General features: G+C 39.4%; 1 protein-coding gene and 1 long non-coding RNA gene across 5 annotated transcripts in view; both read right to left on the bottom strand.

Moving 5' to 3' along the window:
- The window catches only part of LOC115592872 (uncharacterized), a 117,912-nt gene extending 100,896 nt beyond the window's left edge, over positions 1-17,016 (bottom strand). For both annotated transcript variants that reach the window (XR_003986230.1, XR_003986231.1), the window contains exon 1: positions 16,739-17,016. This is a non-coding gene — a long non-coding RNA (uncharacterized LOC115592872). The remainder of the gene's footprint in view (positions 1-16,738) is intronic.
- Positions 17,017-19,491: 2,475 nt separating this feature from the next.
- Positions 19,492-26,039, bottom strand: part of nnt (nicotinamide nucleotide transhydrogenase) — a 32,223-nt gene continuing 25,675 nt past the window's right edge. For 2 of the 3 annotated variants that reach the window (XM_030435307.1, XM_030435309.1), the window contains exons 19-22: positions 24,991-25,072; positions 23,751-23,869; positions 22,834-22,949; positions 22,045-22,194 (exon numbers count right to left, since the gene is read on the bottom strand). In XM_030435307.1, coding sequence (XP_030291167.1) covers positions 22,045-22,194; positions 22,834-22,949; positions 23,751-23,869; positions 24,991-25,072 — 467 coding nt within the window. Of the gene's footprint in view, positions 22,195-22,833; positions 22,950-23,750; positions 23,870-24,990; positions 25,073-26,039 lie in introns of all 3 variants that reach the window. The other variant, XM_030435308.1, reaches the window with a different exon arrangement.

Genomic DNA, 26,039 nt, shown 5'->3' with positions numbered 1-26,039 from the left:
GGATGCTGCATCTTGTTAGTCATTTGCCACAGGATGAAAAGGGACAACATGTTTACATGCTTAACCAGGACATTTGTAAAAGAAACAGAACAGATAAAAACTGTATGGCAACATATATGAACAAGAAAGCATGTATATAAGAGCATAATATAGACTTGGCAACCAAACACTTGATCCAGGCCTGGATATAGTCAAGTTACAAACAGTGACATTAAGGAATACATACAGGCCAGAACAGAAAAAGCACCATAAGGAATGTAAAAATGCAGAACTTTGAGCCACCCGACTCTAAAATGTCACCCACATTAGTCTTGGTTACAAAAAAAAACACAAATACAGTTAGTATGTTTTCCTCCTTTAAGGGAAAAAGCCTCACTCTCTTGCTGCTTAGTGTTTCTGCTTGCTACTACATAACAGATTCAACGTTTAGTCAGGGAGAAGCCATCCTAACTCTGAAGAGCAATGTGTTTGTTTTGGGACAGCAATCTCATTCATTCACCAGATTCTATCGAGCTGGAAAAACTCTGCAGAACACATTTATTGAAGAGATGTCTCTTAAATATGCCAAACCCTATAAGAATTACTGAAACTAGGTATTTAAAAGTGGGATTATTGTCGGAAAGACAACATTTTCCTCAGAGTCACAAATAATAGTAATATATTCAATTATTTAGTCTAAAAAGGTGTGAAAGCAGACCGAAATGGTACCAGGCTCTCAACTCGACTGGATTCCCAATTAACCTCCATTTATCCGCAAAACAGATTCTCTGCTTGATTGCAGACAGAATTGCAGCAAGAAAGCGAGGTGGCTGTCCAGCCATATAGCATGCGCCGGAGATAAATAAAAAAAATCAAAATGTAATCGGTTGGCTCTTCTAGACCCTCCAAATTTTACTGGACCGAATTGCCCAAAATAGGACAGTAAAATGAGTCATTTCGTGGCGGCTTTTATTAGCGTTTTACAGAAGCTTCTTTCACAATGTAAGATTTTACAAAAAAGTACTCTTGAGTAGGCTGGATCTCGACAATGAGGCAAGCCGTCTTCTTTGTAGAGGAAGTTTAGGTCAAGCCAACTGCGTTAAATAGTCCTCCTCTTTGTTCGTTTTACCTGCCTGAACTACCTCAACCCCCCCTGTTTAATTGATCCTACAGTACCAGAGGCTTTTTCCTGTCTGCAGAGTTTTATCCAGTACTATGACATGATTTATGGGGTCCAACATGGACACTGTGTATGTGTGTGAGCATACAGCAGCAGAAGTAGATAATCAGGCTGTCAGATTTACTGTTAAAGAATTCATCCTGTAACCTGACTCCAGTGCTAATATCTAAGCATTTGAACGCTAGTTCATGGCAAATCTTGCTGAAGCCATCATCGTGCAAGGAATAACAAAAACAGACTTTACTTGAAAGTAGTGAAGAAATCATTTGTTTGTGCTTTGCCTAATCTCAAGGCTGAATCCGGCAGAGACCTTTCTTTTGTTAATGGAAGTCACCGTAATCATTATCATTTTAAAGTATAAACATGATCTCCAACATTTTAATCACGGCAAATGACATAGAGACAGACTTTATTCAGGGCTTGGTATTAGGTTGTGTATTAGCAGCAGTCATCTCCTTTCTGCTATTATTCACCTCTCAAAATAGTAAATGTAATCTGCCTGAAATCAGTGTTACAGACAGTTTTATCAATATTGATATAATCTCAAACTAAACACCAGTGCTGGAATGGAAAGTTTTCCCCTTTCAGCCTCCTTCTATCCTTTTGCTTCTTTCTTTTTACTCATCAAAATAACACTGTGGCGCACATTAAAAAGTTTGGAGCCTTAAACCAGAATATACTGTAATTTAAGGTAATTTTTATTAGAATAATTAAAATTATTGAGTACTACATCATGCGTCTTTCCTAGTGGTTTCCTTGTTTTGAGTGTCAGTTTCCATCATTCTTTCTGCCACCTGCCTTTTGCTCGTCACCTCTTTTTCTACCACACCATCCCTTTTCCCCACTTCCTCATCAGTTATGTCACTCCGTTCTCTCCACGTGTCCCTCTCCTACTTCTCTCTCTACTTTTTGTCTTTTACCACATTTCCATCCCTCCTTCTTCCCTCTTAGTCTCCCTTCCGATATCTCTCCCACACATCCTTTCCTCCATCACTCCTACAGACCCATCAGTGCTTTTCTGAGTCCAGGCTTGTATATCCATTAGTCAGTGTTATCTTCATGTCAACAGTTCCTCTCAAATATTTACAATAGTCCCCGGTGGGAAGACATCGAGCCAGGGGTGGGATGATTCACCCTTTTGTTAATACTATCACCCCAAAGTAACTGCGTACCACTCAGAAACACATGAACTTGAGTAATGGGCACAAAGTGTCCCAAAACATGTTTGGTACACTGAAGCACTTGACCTTTCAGAACAGGTTTTATAATATAAATCACAAATAGAAGAGATCAAGATGGAAAGTAGCAGAAAACTGATCAGCACCTGTGTGTGCATGTCTATGACTGAACTAACAGTGGATGTAATTTAACTACGGTTAAATAAAAACCCTCAGTCTGACATTTTCTCATATAATCATCATCGAAATCCATAAAATATTGATGGGCAAAAACGTTTCAACTTGAAATCTTTACAGTACCACAGAAAGACTGTGCTTTAATTTGTTGACAGATAACTTCAATGTGACAAGCAGATACAACAGTAATGTGGGGTTTTACAAGTCAAAAAAGCATAGGAGTCACCGTTATGCTTGGAGTCTTTTTTTTTTGTTTAGTTGATTTACCAGTGTTGTATGCAACTTTAGATAACATAATATACATATTAGGGTTGTCCCTGCCATTATACGGCTTAGGCGCGGCGCCCAAGCATTTTTGCCTCCTGCCTAAGCAGGGTTCTCCCCAGACGGTGGAAAAGCGGCGCTGCGCCGCTATACCGCTAGGTAGGTCAGCGCCGCTATACTCCGCGCGTGACGGTGTCGAGCGGGGAGAACCCTGCATATATCTAAAGAAAGTGTTGTTCATTGTATAAACCGTAAAATATACATGTATCTAAACATATATTGAATTTTGGTACTTAGATTTATCCAGCATTCAACATCAAAACAGACAAAAGTGATTAAGAAAAAGAAATTGGGTAACATTTAACAAATTCAGAGAAACATTCATCATCCGGACAGATCTTTGGAAGACTGAGTGATATCACTATTCTCTCTTTGGGCAAGATTGATGACTGCATTTACCCTTAATTCAACCACAAGTGAGGCAGTCGCAGTAGCTGACCCAAGAAAACAAAACATACACTTTGAAACATATACCAGCAGTGACAGTAGGCCACCCCAAGTTAACCACAGATATGTTGTACGTGTACATGCTCCAACACTTCCATCCGGGGACACCCCCTGAAAAACGTATACAAAAGGCGCAAAAATAACACAACATTTCAAATGTAGATACAAAAAGGTACACGTGTCACCCAAGCAAATGTCAGCTTTTGCTTACACATGTATACACAGAGGCAAACACATACACATAAAAGCAACGAAAATATATATTCAGAGTGAGTCACCAGTAAACTCTGATAGATAAACAGAGCTGTTGGAGGCAGTGAGGTTTATTTAACATTTCTTTCCCTCTTCTTCTCTTTGTGGTGTCTCTTTTGGCCCATCTTTAACCGTGACCTCCTGCTGTATTTGTTTTAGAGTTGGGAATTTGTAGGGCTGTTCAGGGAAACACGCACACGGATGGACACACACATCCATTCACACACGCATACGAAAACACAGACATTGCTTAATGGGAGGAGGAAATGTAGTAATACAGTCTGACGTTAGTAAAACACTCAAGTTTTTTTTTTAACAGCAGATCTGTCTCTTTATCATCACATATCAGATATTAAATCAGAAGTCAGCTGGTGCTTGAACTTGATGTTTCTCTGAAATGGTAAATTCTGTCTGTTAAGCAAATACAACCATGAGATCAGAGGTGAGGAAAAACTATTAAAAGAATAACATACTTCAGTGTTTTTTTCTTTTTAAAACCCAAATTATAATTAAATTATGAATTTTTAAATATCTTTTAAACTCTTCTGTAGGAAAAAGATTGTACTCACTAACTAACAAATAATCCAATATGGTTCAAGGTTCAAGGTTCAAGAGTCTTTATTATCCCCTAGGGGCAATTTGTTTCACAGCAAGTAGCAAACATACAACAAACACATCCAAAAAGAAAAAAAACATTCAACATATGTATATATCTGTATAGATGTAGGTTTGCAGCAAACAAGAAATGGTAAAGAAGGAAAAATGTAATTACATCCAGACAGATGAATGTTAAAAGCCATTTTTTACTGTCATCATGAAGTCATAAGTTCAGTTTTGATGATGATGATGATGCACCTTCCTGGGTAGTCTTTCAGCCCAAGCTGCACTGGTAGTTAACCTTATACCTCCATAGACTACAGAATAATCAAGAAGCACCCACCCATTAGTGTGCACCCACCTACACACACACACACACACACACACACACACACACACACATTCTGCCGGCCTGTTGATGACCTGGCATGTATAGCAATCCACGTGCAGGCCGGGTTGTGAGGGGTAATGTTTCAAAACACACTGCCAACACTACTCAGGAACAAAGACAATACTCTTAGACACACACGCAGATGCTTATCCACATCTGCACTGGAGAGAAGTGAAAAAAACCCTTCAAATTCCAGGTGTGTGGAAAAAATTGGTATAAACATCCTGAACTAATATGAGTAAATCATGGAAAATTATTTGGCAGCAAATATCATCAGTTTTGCCTATCAGTTATTCATTGATTGTCCTAATTGTTACACATGGCTAAATGCATTTTGTGAAATATTAACACATGCATGTGAAACAGATCAGAAATTGAGTTGGCATGGAGGTTTTATAATCATCGTAGTTTGACTCAGTCAGACTTTATACTGTACAGTATTATTACATACAGTCGAACATTGTGTTCCTGTTTGTTACGCAGGTGCAGAACCTGTCTGAAAATATCTTGTTTTTTCGGAGACAGACTAGACTCACCTGTCAAAAATCAAAGTATTAACTAGGGCTGAGACAAAATGTCAATAAAGACTGCGTGATACGCAAGAATTGTCAGGTGAAAGTAAAGTGACATACAGGGGCAATACAACGAACACGCAAGCCACCCAAAATCATCATCATCCTGATGTTATCGTGCAGATGGGTAAGTTGGAAAGCCAAGCAATCGACTTATTTTTTAAATTCTGTGAAATTGAAACCACAATGCAGTGAATAAATACATAATTCCTGCTTTGTTTTTATAAGGGACTTTTTTTCTTATTTACTTACACAGGTATTGTGATGTATTGTTAGATTGTCTTACAGTACATCATTTTCTACAGAATCACTACATTGTGATACTACCTTCGGGCAGCATTTCATGAATCCTATCGTAAGTTACTCTGTTTTTCCCACTCCTTGCAGTAACACATTCATTCTGTTTTGGGTTGATTTTCCTCATAGTACTCATGACCCTTGGCTTGAGTGTTGTGACTTTTGGAGTTTAGGCATCTTAATGTCAATCTTCCTTCCGTGTGACAAAACATATTTGTCTGCATATGTTTTTACTCACTTTCCATGTGTTTTTTTATTTGTTATGTGCGTTGTGGATGGTTTCGCATGCAGACGATGCTGAATGCAAGCGCGACCACTTCCGCATCTGGTTTCAGAGATTCAATAGTTGTTTGTGTAAAATCTGATTTCCGTGCTTGAAAGAAAGTGTAACTGCTCAAGAATTATCTTAAGACCAACAAGAGCTGATTGTGGTCTCTGGGTTCAGTTTATCACCAGTAAAGACACTGAGGAGAATTCTATGACTAAGTGCAGATTTTATCAGGCACTCAGACAAACCACACTCAAAATCAGAGACAAATGCACACCCATTGTGCTAAAACAATATCCCATCTCTAAGAAAGGATCAACTCGGAGGGCTGGAAAAAAGAAAAAAAAATCAACACAATTTTCAGGCTCAGAGCTTTAGATTTTCTCACCATAAAAACAGAAAAATTAATATTAATGTTGATTTGATTATTATTCTTTATAAACAATGATACCGATGATGATGTGGCAGCTAACTACGATGGTCTGTCTTAAGGAAACTTCTTTTGTGTGAGGGGTTAAGTTGAAAACCGCTTTGTATTGAAGTCCTCTCAGAGTTCAGCATGGTGTACATGGTGTTCTTTGTTCTCAATCACTAACCAGAACAGGCTTTCTTCTAACCAGACACACAATCTTACTATCTTACCCATTCTTTGAATATGCTGTACTGAATCAAATCTTATACTTAAAAACTGTACAAAGAAATAAAGGACAGAGCTTGTTTATTTATTATACTTCATCTTAACTCTCCACAGCTCATTTTCTGCCTGACCTCTGTGCTTTCCCTGCAACAGCCGAGGAACATCTCATGCATTCACACACACACATACGTATATTCACACATTTATAAACCCACTCATACACTTTAACAACAATACTTTGGCAGGTCATGCTGTCTCATTCTGGTGTGCTCTCCTGGCAGGCTGAGCTGTGTAGCTGCAGTGTGTGGGCCTGGCTGCACAAACACATCACAGTTTCACAAATAAATCTCTAAATCAAAGTTTTAGTACCATCCCAAGAGGTGACTCATCGTGCTGTCACACTAACGAGGGGTTCCCTGACTTCTATCTAATTTTTTCCCTCTCTCTGTTTATTTCTCTGTACTGGTGTGTCTCTCTTTGAGCCTTCCTATTTGTTAGTCATCATCTTCGCCATCATTTAATCTTTCAGTACCACACAATGTAACAATGGTTTAAGAGTGTCAAAAACCTGGTGTGATGCCTGTCCTCACCAGAAAACAACAGCATTGGTCATTTGTTGACACACTTACTCAACCTGTGTTTACTTTTTCCTGTCAAGTGACATCAAGTGGTTGTGTAAAGAATGACTGTCCTATAAAGTAACAAATGCAGAATTAGCCAGGGTTTTTCCTGCATAGAGAATTATTGCTGAGACGCATATTCTGCGTACAGTAAGTGTGTGTGGCGGAATATCTTGGTTTTCAATTCGGCATGTAAACAGGTCAGAGCAGACACAAAGACAGCAACGTGGCTCACGCACGTCTCATGCGAGGACACAGCTGCACCTCATCCACAGCTTGGGAGTCTTGCTTATGTTTTTGAGACACATGTGCCGCTCTCTTTTTCTTCCTCTCCGGAATGGAGAATCAAGTCATACTCTTTATTTATCATTTTATCAAAAGGCAAACTCCACACAGAAAGACAGGGCTGTCAGCAGCACCGGTGTATAAAGAAATGCATGTCTGAGCCACAGCCGTTCAGTAACGCAGCAGTCACGCGCCGCTGACACAGGATACGTGTCTCAGCTCTTACAGGGGAACCACCTCCCTCAAATTTTGTGCTACCTCAAGCTCTAAAAAACTCTCACAGGTGTCTTTGTGGAATACCTTGTGGATTCTATAATTTGTAACTGCATTATGTAGTGTACATGGCATGGAGCTGTATCACAATCTGCAAGATTGTAAGACTGCACGTCATGGAGCTTGGCGGCTTTTCCAAGTCACTCGTGAGGATATTCGCCATCATCCTGATATGATAACTCCAATGATAGAAATTCTGCAATAAAATCCTGTATCGTCCCATCCTTATGTGTGTTTCCTGTTCATGCAGCAGAGGTAGATGAATTCTGATAAAGCATTTAGCAATGACCAAGAAGTTATGAACATGAATAAGTAAAGGACAGCTACACTGAGTGTAAGTGCTAACATGACAACAAAATGAGTATCAGAATGAAAACAATAAGCTTTGTTGTAAAGATTTGGTAATGATCAAAAAACGAACAATGCAAGAGACGGACTGGCTTGTATTTGCTGCTAGGCACATTTACAAACAAGCCTGAAAACATGTGCAAGGCACAGCATCTCCTGTGTGATTGATGTAAAAATTAGTGTCTCGTCTGGCACCATGCAACCGCTGTTATTTTTCTCTGCATGTAATCTGTTCATTGTGCCGAAGTCTGACATATATTATTCATGTCTGCTCAGTTGGCAGGGCATTGACTGGTCTCTGTTATTAATGTCTGTTTGCAGTCAGTCTGAACTGTCATACAATATTTATTTTTACATTGTTGTTGTCTGTTACCACAATATAGTGTGAAAATCAATAGCGGGGCATGTCATATTTAAATGATAAAGTCTGCAAACCAACTTGAGGCACCGTGCGATAGATAAGCTGATGTGACATCTTTTAAACTGCAGCCTTCACAACCTCAGTTTTCATGGTTGCTACCTTCTAGGCATCTCTCAGGCAGTATCACATGTCTTCAGGGTTTCCAATAAAAGGTTACAGTTTTACAGTTGCATTTTTTTGTGGCAGTAAACAAAACTTCACACTTGACTTGTCATAAACCCGGATGCGAGAGGACGCTGGCGTTATTATTATTATTATTATTATTATTATTATTACAAAAGGAAAAAGCACAGATGTGATGAAGACTTTTTGCATTTTAAATTAAGTGCATCAGAAGGAGCATGCACAGTGGCAGGACACTGATAATCAGAAACTGTTAAGAGTCTAGCCCTGATTAATACTATTAATAATACCTGTCTTTTTACTGTAATGTCATAAAAGGGCCTTTTCTTTGGTGTTCAGTAGCTGTGTTTCATTAAATAACTCAGATTGGTTATCTGAAATAGCAAGAGTTGGAGCACCGGTATGCATGTAGAGCAACAAAATGCGAGATTGTTGTTGCATGCTAGAGATTTCCCTGATCCTAATTTTAAGTAAAGCACCAATATCAGTCCAAAATATCAGCAAGCCGGCACATCAGTCTCTCCTTGGCTAACAAACAGGTTTCATCAGATACCCACTCAGACTGTGTGATCAAACACTTTATGCAAGCCACTGATCACTGAATGGGCCACCATACAGCTGGGGAACGTTCAAAGACTCTCAGGTAGGTAGGCAAGTAAGGTATGCTGGCTGCGGTTGTTTCCCTCTCATCCAAACACCCGAACAGACACGCATATACACCTGTGGCTGCACACACACACACACACACACACACACACACAAAGTGGCACATTCCTTCTATGACATAGTGCTGCCCAAACAAGGGGCTCAGGTGTTTCTCCCTTTGTAGTTTCACAAATACTAAGAGAGACAGAAAGTGAGTGAGACAGAAAGAGAAAGGGAGGGGAGAGATATGTTTTCTTTTTTTCTACCTCGGCTGTGAAACCCCATCCCTTTCATTCCCCATTTCATTGTGTCAGGCGCTCTTTTGTGAGCATGGCTGATGAGGCCCCCTTGACACTGAAGAGGTTATGCAGCTGATACCCGACTCCCATTGAAGACGCTGTCCTCTCAAACACACACACAAACACGCACGCATTGACTATCTTCCCTTATTTCTTTTTCTTACACATCAACCTCCGTCCCTCAATTTCTTCCTTTCTTTTTTGTTTCCCCAAGTCGTTTTGTCACCTCTCTGCCATCCCAACACAGACATGCAGGTCAAACGACAAAAAGATACAACAGAAGTGTCCGAAAACACTTCCATCACCGTAGAGAGGGGGTGGAAGTATGGAGAGAGAGATATTAGGTCTCCTCTCATCTCCAATCTGCTATCATCTATTTAGATTGTTTCTTCTTTTTACCTTTGAGTGATATCGTGGTGTGGAAAGTTTACTTAACTAGACCATACTTCTTGTCATTGCCATGTAAAGTCAAGTAAGATTCCACAACAACTCCCTCCTATACCGGTCAGAGAGAGGACACCATACTAGGTCAGATCCCGAGGGACTCAAGCTCATACTTATTTTTGGTTGTTTCTTTGGTGACTCGCACAAAAAGCCTCTGGAGTTCCCCCTTTGATAAAAGACACCTGACAGACCAAAGTGGCCACTGTGTCACAAGATAAGGCTGGGTGTGTTTTTACTTTGCTGGGCTGGGGAAGTAACGTGTGTGTGCATTTAAATACAAGCACGATGACAAAACTAGAAACACTGAACAGCTGGGCCTGTACACCCTCTCTACCCTTCTCCTTCTTACCAACCACCAGCAAAATAATAAATTACTGATTCAGAAAACATTTCATTTTTATGTATAGATCTAATTAATTTGAGATCTTCTCAAATATTATTTGTTACTCATCTGAACACCCCCCAAAAATACTGTAATATGAAACAAAAGGTTTGACAAAAACTAATGCATACGTAGCGGCCATAACTGCTAAAATATGGAGTGTTAAAGTCAATGTCAATAAGTCTGTGTATATTGATGAGTGCATGCTTGTTTTAACTCTGCCAAAACAAGGAACTCATGATGAGAACTTTATGTTATCTGCAATATAAATAAAGCTGTTTTGGGTTATTCAGAGCAGGATGAGATTATGGGATTATTAATGTGCATAGCATTGTTTGTAAATAGCATACCAAAGGGCTTTGATGAGCCAGCAGCCAAACTTTTGTACATAATTTTCACTACCTAAGGTTTGCAATGATATTCTTAACACCTGGATTTTAGTTGATCAAATGTTTTGGCCAAACTGAAAAAAGGCGAGGATTAATAGTACTCCACCAAAAGTAGCTGTAGTAGTACCAGTTATAGTAATCCCATCTGTTTGGCAGCATCTGAAGTTGCCTGGCATCCTTCAATATTCCATATTCTTCATATAGATTTTTCTTCCCAATGTAGCCTGTCCTTCCTAGAAGAATTACAAAAGCTTCTTCCAGAGTTTCATGTGAATGAACCCTTAAAAGAGCCCCAGGGAATCTTTTCATTTTCAAGTGCACTGTCCTTGACTACCCTACTGCAAATGTAAATGCACTCTGTCACCAAGTCCATATACTAAAACTGTAGGATCAGACCTAATCCACAGCCAGCACAAAAGGCCATAAAAGGCTTGAAAGTAAGCATAAAATGAATCCTCCGAGTGTCATGTGATCGAGGTCATTTCTGGACAACTCCACACAACACCCATATGTGAAACAAAAAGAAGACGAGCTAACTGTGCAATAGGCTACAGTCTTTTGTTGATAGAACAGAGGCATTTTGCCATGGACTGCTGGAACAGCTCTGACAATGTATGTGTGTCTGTGTAAGCAAGTTTATACCCTGTAACTAAGATACAGCATGTGATTGTGCAGAACCTTGGCGGTCCAGAGGGACCACAGCAGCATTCAATGAGCCAATTTGTACTTTCTAGATGCCAAACGATCAGCCTATAGATGATCAATTTTACAACCAGACTGGCCCAGGTCCAGAAAGTCAAGGATATCACTATATCACAGGGCTGTACGCTTAGCTTTTTCACTAGGAGCACAGGTGCTCCTAAATGAAAAAAATTAGGAGCACTTTGAAATTTCTTAAATAACACAATTTTATTATTAACACTTAAATCATGTACACAGTAACACACATGTGCACTCAAACATATAAACACAGTGCCATCATAAGGCCTACTGCAACCCTCAATTAAACACAGAGAACATCCCTGTCCCACATCTTTTTGTAGTCAGGTCGCCTGGCACTCTTGGCTGAGTTTATCCAGCGTATGAAAAAAGATAGAAGTTGTAAGCTATGACCAGTGTTGGGCACGTTACTTTTAAACTGACTGACAAACTGAGTTAGTAACTGAATTACTCCACTATAAAAGTAATTACCGGTAGTTACCAGGAAAAGTAACTATTGCATTCGGCATTCATTTTAGCGTACTCGGCATCTACATACGTATTTAGAAAATGTATTTAGGCATGGCGGACCGGCTCCTGTTCTCCCCGATATTTTACCAATGAGTGCTCTGAAGGAGTCTGAGTCAACTGTTGATAACAGGAGCAAGTTCTCAACAACATACCTGTCTATCATTGCATTCAGTTCAGTCTGTGTCACAAGTTTTTGTGAAGCTGTTAGCGGAGCTCACGTTAGCCACACCTGGCCTGCTATCATCATCAACAGTGTCAGCAACGGAGTTTTTGGCCAGGGTTAGTTTTGTAGAAGCGTGTGCCACTGAGAGATGCTTCATTAGATCAGAGTTGCTTACAATGGACGTGGACAAAGGAGATTAAAGTAGTGTCTGTACTTCCACTTTGAAAACGTTAACTTTCCTTCCGGACTCTTCATTGCTGCAGTTCACCTCTGCTAGTTTGTGTGTGTGAGTGTCTGAGAGCCGAGTCAGATGAAAACAGCTTCAATGATCAACTTCAGTTTGTAATGTGCCACATTTAATAGTCGGTAACGGTAACGGCGTTGAAACGATGGAAATAGTAATTAGTAGATGAGTAGATTATCCATTACTGAGAAAAATCCGTACTCACACATGTGCTCCCTTTTTATTTTTTCTACTCGCACAATCTATTTTTAGGCGCATATGCGAGTAAAATGCTCGCACTGTACAGCCCTGTATCATAGCAACCCTTTTCACCCCAAAACAACCATCATTCAAGAAATTAGTTTTAATTATTTTTTTTTGAACTAGTCAAAAGTCACACAATTCAATTTATCTATCATTTAATCCTATTCTTGGGGTTTGCAAGAGAGAAAAGAATTACAGCATCCTAATAGACAAAATGGACCAAACCAGAGCAGACCATAGCTTAGAATAGAAAAAATAACAACAAGAAGAATAATAGCATTATATTCTATTGACTACTTTGATACATGTGGATGTATGTGTATGTGGACATATTAATTGACATGTGGATTACAATTGCAAAGCATGGGAGAAATAAGTAAAATGTATTTGCTCTCAAGAAAAACAGAGACACTCTATAGCGTGGGCAAAACAAATAAATATCATGAAAGGCACAACAGTTACACAGCAGACATATTTTCAAGGATTTCCATCTCAGTGTTCATGTCACAGTCATAGTGAGGCTACATCCGCTACAGAAGCAGTGTGCAGTGGGATTCTCCCCTTCATTTGCATACATTGGGTTTCCTAACCGTTCAGTGTAAATACAATTTGTTTCTTTTTGCATGTCTTTTTGCCCCTGCAACTCTCGCCTACCCACAAGACAATAACAAACGGATGCTAAGTGGTCTGAGAAGATGTTTAAATAAACATCTTTTTTCTCTGAACTTTGTGATGCCTCCGCATTAATGACACACATGCAAATACATACAGATGCAGAAACACACGCACACACTTAAACTACTCTAAATGACTCCTGCCTTACTTCAGAGAAAACCCCATTCCCTCACTGCTTACGACTACATTAACCACCCCCTCACCTCTTTTCACCCCCTCTTCTCTCATCCCTCCATCCCAATCTCTCAACAATTTACATCCAGAGGTTGAGAAACAGCTGGACAATAAAAGCATCTTAAAAGGACACACTCCCACAATGTTTATGTAAGCCAGCCCTGAGCAGCATTGAAATTGAACAGTAAAGAGGCCAGTTGTGTTGCTCACTGGCCAGGTTAGTGCGTCTACATCTATCTCGGGCTGACACAGTCAAATGACTTTAGGACAGTCTGGGGCACACACTGTATGATTGTGTGTGTCCATTGGACGATGTGTCTGAATGGCCTGGGTCTGGGGGCTTTTAAGATACCACACAATAACATAGTTACTCCAAACAAGCCGTTAGGGCGATCAGATTAGACATTAAGGGAGGGAACACGCTTGAGATCGAGGATGAAAGAGATATTCCCCTTGTTAAGAGGTCCACCATTCTTACGACAGACTGATGATACACCATCACTCTACCTGTACGTATTACAAGACCAGTGCTACTCTGTCTCTGATGCAGCCAGCTCTCTCTCTCTCTAACTACTAATGCCTCCAAAACATATCGAGGAGAAACTAAAAAGCATAGCAGAAAACATTAAATACTCTAGCTAGTGCTGTGCGATATGGACATACTTATATATCTCGATATAGCTAATTTCATATCCCGATAACGATATATATCCCGATTTAGTATTTTTTCGTTCTTATATATATATATATATATATACATACATACATACACACACACACACACACACACACACCAATCAATCACATCTCAGCACTATTTTTGATAACCATGTGAATGAAAGACAAATGAATGGCACTTTCTCCTTTTATTCGTGACTTTTTGCAGGACTGTCAAAACTAATAAGAATTTGTAAACAAAAAGTATTCCAAGCTTTCAGGCTCGTTTGGTGTGTTTTTTTTCTTTTCGTCACTTTGTGGTTTTGAGGTAATGTTAGTGCTTTGACGCATCTTCTCGCTGTCTCTGTACTGATTTTCATGTCGTGTCTTTAAGTGGTAGAAAAGATTAGATGTGTTCGAGTCGCTTGTGACAACTTGTTGGCGGCGTGTTTTGCAGATTCACGTTGTCTGGTCGGTGTCTGACTTTTTAAACCCAAACCAAAGCCAAACGATGGAATTCCAGTTCCCCCTTTCGGCTCAGCTTCTTGGGGTTCTTCTTCTGTATCCGCATCTGATGTAACGTTACTAGTAATGTTATTTTCGTCTTCCATTGTGCTCTCCTCCGTCTCCGCCATGCTACTTTGCCTCTGTTTACTCCCGAGCGACCGGTGCAGTAAACGAGTCCTTGCGAGTGACGTGAAAATGCAACCACAAAGCAGTAGCGTTGGTGCAGTCACATTCGCCTTCATACAATGAACTTGTTTTGAACTCAAAATTTGGATATCCAACGGTCATTCCGACATTGAGTTGTGCTTTACGCGCCATATTAAATCACAACTGTAGTGTACATTAACATTAGTGTAGTAACAGTGCTAAACAAGTAGCCTACACATTAAAATTCTGATATAAACGACAGAGGGATATATCCTACGGTAGACATTTTTATATCGCCCTATGATATATATCGTAATATCGCACAGCTCTAACTCAAGCACAAGTATCTGAGAATTTTAATCAGTACTTCACTGGTAGAAGGTTGGCCAATGAAAAAACTTGGCCGTCTATACAGTAGAAAGACACTAACATTTTTTAAATCGGTGCTACATGACCAGAGAAAACCTAGAAAATGGGATGTGGTATTCCTTTTTGTACAGCGATGGGTGGTGGTTTTGGCTAGGAGTCAGTTTTGAAATAGGAAACAGTAAAGCAGCCAGCAAGTATAAAAAAAAAATGCATATTGCAGCTTGACAGTACACTACAAAATGTTTCTGAAAACATTTTAGACAGATAAATAGACAATAAACAGGACTCATCAGCACTGCCTTATTTTACAGTTTAATCACAGCCCAGTTTAGACAAATTGGTCGGAGTTTGGTGAGATGCACCTCGATCGATACGAGAGAGAGAAAAAAAACAATTCGGAAACAAACATCTGATGTTGGAACAGCCGTTATACAGATGCCAGATGACATGTTTTGGCAGTGGTGGTTTCTGGGTGCAGGCAACATGTTGAGAAGTTTGACATTGTTCATTTGCACATACTATAAAAATTTAAGTGATACCAAACTGATAACTAGTAATTCTAAATATTGACACTGAGATGTACATTCTCACTGTAAATGTACAGGATTTTTTGTTCAAATATCAGTTATCATTCTCCTTTTGTAATTTGTAATTTGTAATAATCTGTATCAGCCCTGAAAAAAAAAAACAGTCTATCCCACACCAGTTTTAATCACACAGTTTCATCTCTATGCCTTTCAACAAGGATTACTTCATGTGCACAAAACTTATTGTCTGTAACACACACGCGAACACACACACAAAATAGACACACACACACACACACAGTTGTGGGTTTGGAGTTGCAGATCATTTTGAGGGCTGCGGGGTCTGAGGTTGGTGCTCATCACACGATCAAACACACTGCAGACACTCGAGCCCGTCTGTGTAGCACTGATTTTAAACGCGTTTCCTGGACTAACAATGCTAGAAACAGTGTGGTTTCCTATAGCGGTGAGTGAGGAGAAGATGAGATGTTGCTGTGGCATTCAAACAATATTTGCCAACACTTCCAGGGGATTTAAGGGGAAGTTCTATCAGCCAACTCACAGGGCACACATTTTAAAGTGAATTCAGATTATGTATAGAGTTGATATTCAGCATCTTTGCTATGACCTCATCACTATCGACAAACAGCAGATACTGAAGGGTGAAAACAGTGAATTTCTCCCTGCATTCTGCTCGTTACAAACAGCACCTTCAGATATTGCAAGAAATATATCGTCATTGAAACAATTTAAATCCAGCTATCCACCTGTTATGCAGCATCAAACCAAGACAAGTCAGCCGGTGGGCAAATCATATCTTAGACCAGATGCTCTCTGATTGAAATGTTATGACTAAACTAATTTCTTCAAAAGTTAAAAGTTTCTCCCAAGCTTAGCTGAATATTGAATATTTGGCCGTAAAAAAAAGGTGAAATAGGCTGCCTTGAGTTAACAGTCCAGGGAAGAAATTATGTGAAAATTAAGTTTGAAAAGGTACATTCCATTCATGTTTAGCAAGCTACATTGTTAAAGCCACACTGAGCTAAAAAGAAACCACCCAAACAAGGCAAAAGCCAATTAGGCATTTAAACTGTATAATACTTAAACACTATTGATATTAGTGAAATGATAACAAACAAAGGAAATCCCCTTAATCCAACACAAATTAAATTAATCAACATTAGCAATATGAGCAGCAAATAGAAAACAAGTAAGTTAGTTAGCACAATGTTAGCAGCAGTAGCTTTTAATTAGCTGAGGATAGCTTAATTTACCTGAAGTTGAAGGAGGCTCATCTCAGCTAGCAAATAAATCCTTTTCTGAAAAGAAGCTTCAGTGTTTAGGGAAAACACTTTGTGCATGATGCCATAAATTGTCCCACAAAGCGATAAAAAAAAAAACGGAATTCCGGGGTTAGCATCTCCATAATGCTACATGAGCTGCCGCCATTGGAACAGGATCTCGGATTAACAGCGAAGTAACGTTAATTAACTACTGCGTAATCGGGAGGGCGCGGAGCAATGGCGGACTGAATTCACCACCAAGAGACAAAAACCTGTGTCACATGATAGGCAACAATTTACAACATTAGGCTGCTGTTAACACATATTCTCTGTATTTTAACCAGTGGAGGTAGCTTTTATTTACTCCTGTAAACTTAATGCAACATGATATAATAATAAATATAAGAGGCGGATTTACCAACTGGACAAATCTATGGTCAATGTCTAAAGTCAATGTTAAAGGGGGACATTATCCAGGAGGAGTACTTTTTGGGGGAAAATGCTGACAACATATCTGTACCTATGTAGTCTTTGAATGCACGGCTTATCTTTATTTTGTGATATTTCGTCGTCTCAAGTAAAATGATACAAACACTTCCACTGCATATTTTCCTTCTCACACATATGCGTGCTCACTTTACCTTATCAAACATGAAATCCACAAAGTGCATCTCATCATCAAATAGATTCCAAAGCAAAACACAATCACGTCATAAATAATTAAATACCAAATTGCATGCAAGACGAGGCAAAACATACAATGTATTTTGATGGGAGTTTTTTCCCGCAGGGAGGAAAGACTCCCCCTGTAGAGAGGAGGGATGGAGGCTTATTGTGGCTGGAACATGGTGGCTATCCCTCAGCACTCTGTGTAAATACTGGCAGTGTGACAATACACCAGCTTGAGCTGAGGCGGCTGTCACCTCAGCACTTATCAGACCATGGGCCTTCATGCTGTCGCTCCTTCTCTCTCTCTCACACACACACACACACACACACACCATGAACTCACACACAACCTTTACCTCTCCACGTGCAAATTTCACAAGACATAAAGATCTGCTTGAGGAAAAGTGGATGAAAATGAGTTTACTTCTGCTCACATTCAATGGGTAATAATTTCGTGAGATGATGCTTTACAACATGATGTTGATTTGTCATTCTGTTATCACTATCTGTACATCTCGCCTGGGCTGTGGGAGTGACAGTTCTCCTCAGATCTCCTGCAGCCTGAGAGCAGATAACAGCCAGTCTGAGTGCTACTTGTTACAGGATGAAGCCACCCTCATCGCGCACACATGCGATCCCTGTCCTCATAAATCTATCTCTGGTCTAATCTACTCCATCTCTATAGGCACCACTCCCCTCCTAAGTACCTCCAGTTTCTCTCTCCGCTGATGAATAGCAATCAAGTGCAGCTTGTAGGTGAAAATGTCGCACGAACTGATATTTACATTTCATACATTATCACCACCCTCATGACGGACGCATGCAATCTCATTCTGTTGCGCAGGGACATTTTGAGGTTTCAGAGGATCACCTCAACCAGTGTGTGCAACCAGTAGAACAGTTGCTTGTTGCATGACACTGGTTACCGAATGGTAAACAGATACCACCTCCCAGCTGGCTTGATGTTTTAGTATCTTTTTGCCAAACAATCCAATGTAATACTTACGCTGGTATCTTGCACTCTTCAGCTGCGTTTAATTACCTTTTGAGTGTGACAACAGCAAATGTGTGCTCTACAGCAGTTCCTACAGAAAACTTAGGGTTAGGGGCTTTCATAAAAAGAATTGCTTTTTATGACCCCACACAAGAAATAGCCATTGTCAGAGACATTATGTTCATCTGTCTGTCCGATCCCGATGAAAACGATAGGTCTGGAAACCCTTTAAGGAATTTCATCAAATCTGATTTTACACATTAAAGTGCGTTTACAGGTCTTGGGCATTGATACTGCATGTGTGAAAATAACATAGATGTAATCTAATCTGATAAATAGCCTTCAGTGATGTCACGCAGTTGTTTTGTTGCATTGTGGGAAGAAAAAGGAAGAAGCATGCGTGTAATAAAAAGCTAATATATCTGTTTCTGCTGTATTAATATTGATCATTTGATCATGTTTTTAAACTGTGCATGTTTCTCACTGGAATAATTCATATCAGTATAACGATGAAGTGAACTCTGATTTCACTCCGGACTACATTTAAAATATCTTAATAAATTCCATCTAAGTCTTCACTACTACTATTATACGAGTCTGGACTGACATGGATGTAAACTGCATTAGACTTGTACAAAGAGGGATACGACCTTGAGGTGATAATTTAAGTCCCTGATATATTGGCATCTTTTAAACTCCATCTTGCTTCGAAAGCTCATCTTAGCAAAGTGTTTACTAAGGCTGCGAAATATGGCCTTAAAATTACATTTTTAGGCTTTCTCACGTTAAACGCTACATTTCTTTATTTTCCGATCACCTCAAATGCACTTCATAAATGCGACGTCTAGGCAGAAAAGACAAATATTTTTTACTTAATACGTCAATATCAAGATTGCAACGATTTTGTTGTGATGAGTATTAGTATTTTAACAAAATACACAAGCACAATAGGATTTTTAATTAACAAACATTAATGTGGATATAATGATAAAGTCAGGAAAGGCAAGGTAAGTTGGTAAGTTCAGAAAAACACATCATATAGGGAATCCTTTAAGAAGGAATGACAGCCTCAGGCAATATCTAGTGTAAATACAGGTTTATTAGAGATGAGAATGTTCCATGATAAAAACAAAAGGGGGGGGGGGGGGGGGGGGGGGGACATTCACAGTACATTTCATCTCCCTACACGGTGCATTGAAACATTATACAACTTCAAACCCCCATTGTTGCTCTGCACAAATGGCTTCTTTACAGAAAAAATAAGGGCACAGGGGGGCATATTGGCTATTGTAAAACTAGATTTTCCATCTTTCTTAGTTTGATCAATACCTATACAATAGAAAAAATGGCAAGAATCTACCAATATTAAGCAGGCATCTCATTCTTATAGCCCCAAAAGACTGTGGTTGCTTGACATGTATGAACAATAACCCGTCATGAGCAGTAATGACATCTGCAGCTCTTTGCTTGCATAACTTACAATAAACTAGCCAGCAGCTAACTGAGGTCTGACAGTTAAAAACACAATGAAAACAAAACATGAGACATGAGCGCTGACTGGCTGAATTTATGTGTGTTGGGTGGAAAATGACTGGTCCGTTACAGGTGATTGGTCAGATGAAGGTCATATGGAGGTCATATGGAAAGTTATTGGTTGTTTTATGGAGAGGTAGGATAGTTGTCATGGTCAACGAATCAGGTCCCAGGATGAAACAACAATAACTTACTTCTTACAGCACTGACTTGGTTATTACTGGTAAAGATATCAAAGGTGACCTGTCACCTCATGAAGTATTGTTCCTCAAACCGTGTACCAACACTCATTACCAATTCATTTAATGTATCATGACCATAAACACTCAGAGGAAGTAAAGAAATAAAATGATGGCAGCAAACCAACCTTAGCCAAAACAAGTTGATGGCATGACGTTGTGGTGTTTAAAGTTTGGTTGGGCCAGCTGTGTGAAGACAGGTGTAGAGTCGGAGCTACTGCTATAATGTCAATGATCTTTCAAGAATTACTCATGTGGTTATACAACAACCACTCAAATCTTTATTTGTGCCGTTTAATCTATACAGATTGAGTGCAAAAGGGGACGTCTTGGCACAAGTTAAGGTTCATGGCAAATGATGGGCTTTAAGAAAGGACTATATCAATTTAGAAATGCGCACTTGATAATAAAAGTTGAAAAAATCATGTTTTCTGAAATGTGGCAACAAATGAATTAACTGCATTGTTGCTTTAGATTCTTTACAAAACAGTCAGTTTAACATCTGGCCCTACTTTACAAAACGGTGATCCTTCATTTCCCTCCAGAGCAATAATGAGGACACACATACTGGAGTGGATGAGCCACGTTCACTTAAAAAAATACCCTTCTTTACCATAAAGGCCGGCGGCAAGCATCACATGTACTGTAATATCAGAACCACACAGGATGATGGGACACACCTGGTGCAAAAACATCATAAAATCCATTCAGCTATCAGAGCAACAAGAGTGTTTTTATGTAGGAGGAGTACTCGCGTAACAGGACAGCTGTGGTCCCTTACTTAAAAGCTCAGAGACATTTGGTTTATTGCATTAAAGGCTTGATAGACGAGGTTTGAATGGATTGGTATCTGTTTTTGGATCCGTGTGTGATTGCTGCACTAGAGGCAAAGGCGGAGGTCACAAGACACACTCAAGTTAAAAGAGAAAAAAAAAAAGCAAATAGCGTGACTAGATTTCAATAACAGGCTATGGCTTCTAAAATGTAATCACACTGACATTTTCTAGGATTCTCATACTGACGGGACCGAATACAAAAATCTCAATTCAGTAGAAAACTGGAACTGAAGGAACTTTACAAAAATGTTGCACTATTTTGCTTTTTTTCTCTTTTAACTTGTACAGAAAAATAAGGTATTATAACAGCATTTAGAGGAAATCGATCCATCAAAGGGAACATCAAATAATCTTACTATAATAAATGCAGACTCTTAAGAAAAAAGGGGGAGACAACAGTTCTTACAGTTTGGAAAAAACATTAGTACTTAAGTCTCTCATACCTTTCTCTGGTGGGTTTACCTTCATATTTCTCTGCTTTTGTTCCTTTTTAACTCCAATTCATCTATAGTTTTTTTTTAAACTATTGACCATTTCCTAAATTGTTGTAACAGTGAGCTTTAAAATACCTAACATCTTAATGCATCTACACTTCTGATTGTTGTTGTTTTTTTAACATTTATATAAGTGTCTACAATGAAGACGACACTGTCAGATGCTCTGCAGATTACAGACCACATATGCGTGTGGCTGACTTACCCTTCCTTTCATATCTAGAAATACAAGACGTGTCAAAGAGAAAACAAATCTGTGCTCAATTACATTGGGGTGGGAGTACTATTAGAAAACTACAGTATCTGCACTGCTTGGCTCTTACTGCACATGTGTATTTTTTTTACATTAACATTGCCATTTCTTTTATCTATAGATGAGAGGAAGGGCGCCAAAAAGTGATCATCTTTGCTCAATTGGCTGTGTCACAATTGGACAAAGAGGATCTTTATGCTGAAATATCTTTAACTCTTTGTCTTCTGCCTCCATGTGTGCTCTTAACGGAGGTCTCTGCTGGCCTCAGAGCCTCAACTCTTACTGGCTCTCGCCCTCGCGGACCTTGGCTTGCAGGGCGTCGCAGGTCTTCTTGGCGTCGCCTAGCAACATAGCAGTGTTGGGCTTGTAGAAGATGGGGTTGTCGACAGCTGCGTAGCCCACACCCAGGGAACGCTTCATCACAACAACCTAGAAAAGGGAGGAGATACTGTCACATTTATGTGCACACAAAACCTCTATTTGGACGATACAGATGATAATACTTCAGAAAAGGCTTTTTAAAACAATTTTGGAGAATTGTAAAGTCAGAAAAAACAGAAATTTACTGCCGATAGAGAAAGATAACCCGAAATAATGACAATGAATTGCTCACATGACTCATGCATGCATTATTGGACACCTATGTATGACTACTAACTTTTAAAGCCTTTATGCGATCCTTTCTCCATGTATTTTTCATCGGTGCACCTGTATGTGTCTGTATGAGTGTGTGTGGTTAAGCAGAATGTCTTCTTTGATTTCCCGGGGGGAGAAAACTAGCGGGAGCGCTGTATAAATCCCAGATCTCGGAGCTGTGCCAGTGGGATGATCTGAATGTCGTCATTCCACCAGCGACAGAGTCCCTACTAATGGGATCAGGATGGGAATGCACCTGGAACTCTACGTATGCAAGCCTGAGAGCATGCGTGTGTGTGTCCATGGATGCCATTATGCATTTCTTTATGTGTGAGGAGGCCCTTCTAAGGGTGTGGACCTTCAGCGATAAAAAGTGCTCCAGTTGTTGTAAAATCTTTCAAACTCATTATCATTATGCACCAGATGTCTCACCTGCTTAGACTTCCAGACCTCCAACACAGGCATACCAGCAATGATAGAGTTAGGATCCTCCTGGGCGGCTGAGTTCACTGTGTCATTGGCACCGATCACCAGGGTCAGGTCCGTCTCTGATTGGACACACCACAAATATAAAAATAAGAAAACATGTCCAGGAGGGACAGAGTCCATGTTTTTAAGGCTTTATAAGTTTGCCTATGTTTCAATGACATTGTATCTTATCCAATCTTTTGTCTATCAACTCACAGCCTATTTTGTCACGCACATCAAGCCTGGAAACAACAGTGCCATCAATCATTTGAGTACTTCAACAACATGCCAAATCAAATGTAGCAATGTTAACATGCTGAGAGGTGACAGAACTACATGGAATAGATTCAGGGTTTACAAAAAAATCTTCAGAAAAACAGTTGCTGTATATTTCTACAAGTACTGGTTTCCATGTTACAGGCACACAAATAAGAAATAACTGTTTCTGTGTTTGAATGGCACATTAGAATAGTGGACAGTGGAATAGTTTGACACTTTTGGAAAAACATTTTATCATTGTCTTGCAAAAGAAGACTAATACCACTCTCATGTTTGTGTGCTAATATGATGTTACAGCTAACGGCCAGTTATGAGTGACTTGAAGTCCGGAAACAGTCTCCCTACAAGTATATCTAAAGTTCACTTTTTAACATGTATCATCTTAGTTTATGCTAAGCTAACGTTCTACTGGCTATAGTTTATTTTTTAGCATACAAACATGAGAGTGAATGACCTTTTTATCCAACTCTCCAAACCATTCTAATTCCTAAATTCCTTGAAAAAACAGCAGCTAAATCAAACATATTGGGTCACAATAATCCTGGAAGGATCCGCTACCCGATTGGTACAGTGTATATAAGGCAGAAAGGTCTGGATCTTACCAGGGAAGTCATCGTTAATCTCTTCCATTTCCAGGACAATATCATACGGGACACCAGCTTCAGCCAACAGCACATTGAGCTGACCAGGCATACGGCCAGCCACCGGGTGAATACCAAACCTGTGGGAACAAAATTTAATGAGTCCTTTAGAACAGTCCCTCCTCTATAGACCTGGTTATTGACCACCATTAACTATTACCTCACTTTATTAACAGAGAGACATGAAAAAGGGAAAGAGGGTAAAATTAAATGGAAAACAAGATTGACAATTTGAACAAGTGTAGTTGATAGACGTTAATGATTAGAGTCTGGCAACACAAACACTTCTTTCTGCAATCCTCCACCATGAATTAACTGTCCAGTGTGTGCATGTGTGTACATAGTTCTCAAAATGAATTAGCCATGTCATGTTATCAGGAGAAAATTAACAGCAGCCACTGAATCCTGGTGGCTGTCTCACTCTGTCTGTCTGTCTCTCTCTCTCTCTCTCCATTACTTTGCCATGTGCCCGACCACCCTTTAAAGATTTATTTCTCATTTGTTTGGCAAGGTTGTAAGGATACAGAGTGCAGTCTGTTCTGGGATCTATTAGTGACTGTGGCTGCCGATTGAAACAGTCAGTTTCTGCTCTTCACATGATCCTATACAGTCAACCCAGGCAGATATAAGTAGCATGACGACAAGCGACAAATAAGGAGTATGCATTTGAATAATGAAACAAAGAAAAAGAGAAAATATGAGAGAAAGACATCAGGGTGGAGGAGTTTTTTTTTTTTTTTTTCTGACCACCCACTTTCCTCTAATCAAGCACAAATGCCCTAAGTAGCAGCAGCTGCAACAGCCAGGATCAAACGACTGAGGCAGGACAATTACACACAAGCTTCCGCTGTACCTTGTCCTTCCTCTCCTCTTTCACGTTTCCCTTTTCGCATTCATTCCTTGCATACAAGTCACTTCCTACCCGTCCTATCCCATCTTCTTGTCATCAAAGCCAAAACTCTTTTCTGCATCTTGTATTGTTTCCTTTTGTTCCCTCCTTAAACTACATGAACAAACACCTACTCTTTCTATATCTAACTACATGAGTAAATACTTTGTACATCTATATCCATCCCTTAGTATTATTTCTAATACCAACTACTGATGAATGAGTTGTACTACCTTTTTTCAACTATCAGTCATTTTCAGAGTTAAATTAATGTAACTTAATGTAAATGAGTTTGTTTTATTGTCTCTTTACCTGACTGATTTTCCAGCCTCTTGGAGCATTTTCACCAGCTCAGCGATGGGGTACTGGGCCTTTGCAGCACAGAGTCCATAACCTGCAAGACATTTAAAAACAACAACAGGTAAGAATAGAATTTGTTTATAAAAATGTATAAAAGAAGAAATGAATGATTCTCTGTAAATGTAATTGTCATCTTGTTCATGGCTGCATTCATGTCTCTAAATAGATGCTTTTAATCCTGTTTTCATTGATTTAATATGAAACATTTTGGTTACAAATGAATAGTAAATAATGTTACTTTGCTTTTAGTAGACAGCTGAGGCAGTATGTTTTTTCTTCTCCAAACCTCAGACCTCTTTCAAGTTTAATAATGCTGGTGTGTGGCACTTGATTTTTATCACACATCACACACAAACACATGTCAAACGGTCCAGTGGTGTTTACGAGCCTTGTCACAACAAGCAGTCAGAAATTGTCTTGTTACAACACACCAATCAAAATGACATGGTTTCAAACTCAACTCAGAAAAAAACAAAAAGAAACACTTGAAAACATGGTTTGAAGCTCAACATTTTAATGGTTTTCACTGTTTTTTCCCCTCTCCGTCATCACAATTCTTTCATTCCTCGTGCTTCCACTATTCTCTCTGGAGTTTCTCCTATAAGAAAAACAAGTGGACCCAGACTATGTGCAGATGGGCCAGACAAAGCCAGGAAAACACTTATGTTTATCAGGCAGAGTCTTTACCGTTTCCACAGATGTCAATCAGGCAAAGTGACTGTGACGGCTCCAATTAAGGAAAATGGCCAAAATGGAAACAAGGGAACCGACTGAGAGCTGAAGCTGGGTAACAATGCCAGTCCGACTAATGACTACTCTGGTTAGAGTAAAGAATTATACATTATGGTATTATGTTCTGAAACTGATGTAATTAGGAAAAGATAACCTGTATGAAATTAAGTCCAAGTGTGTATCATTATGTCCTGGTTTAGAGGCTTTCTGATGCCATGTCTCACCTTCAAAGCCTGGGATATTCATAAGTTGACTTTGACAAGTTCTGT

The sequence above is a fragment of the Sparus aurata genome, chromosome 12 (assembly GCF_900880675.1).
Source record: "Sparus aurata chromosome 12, fSpaAur1.1, whole genome shotgun sequence".
Taxonomy (NCBI): domain Eukaryota; kingdom Metazoa; phylum Chordata; class Actinopteri; order Spariformes; family Sparidae; genus Sparus; species Sparus aurata.
This window is presented reverse-complemented; position numbering and strand designations above follow the sequence as displayed.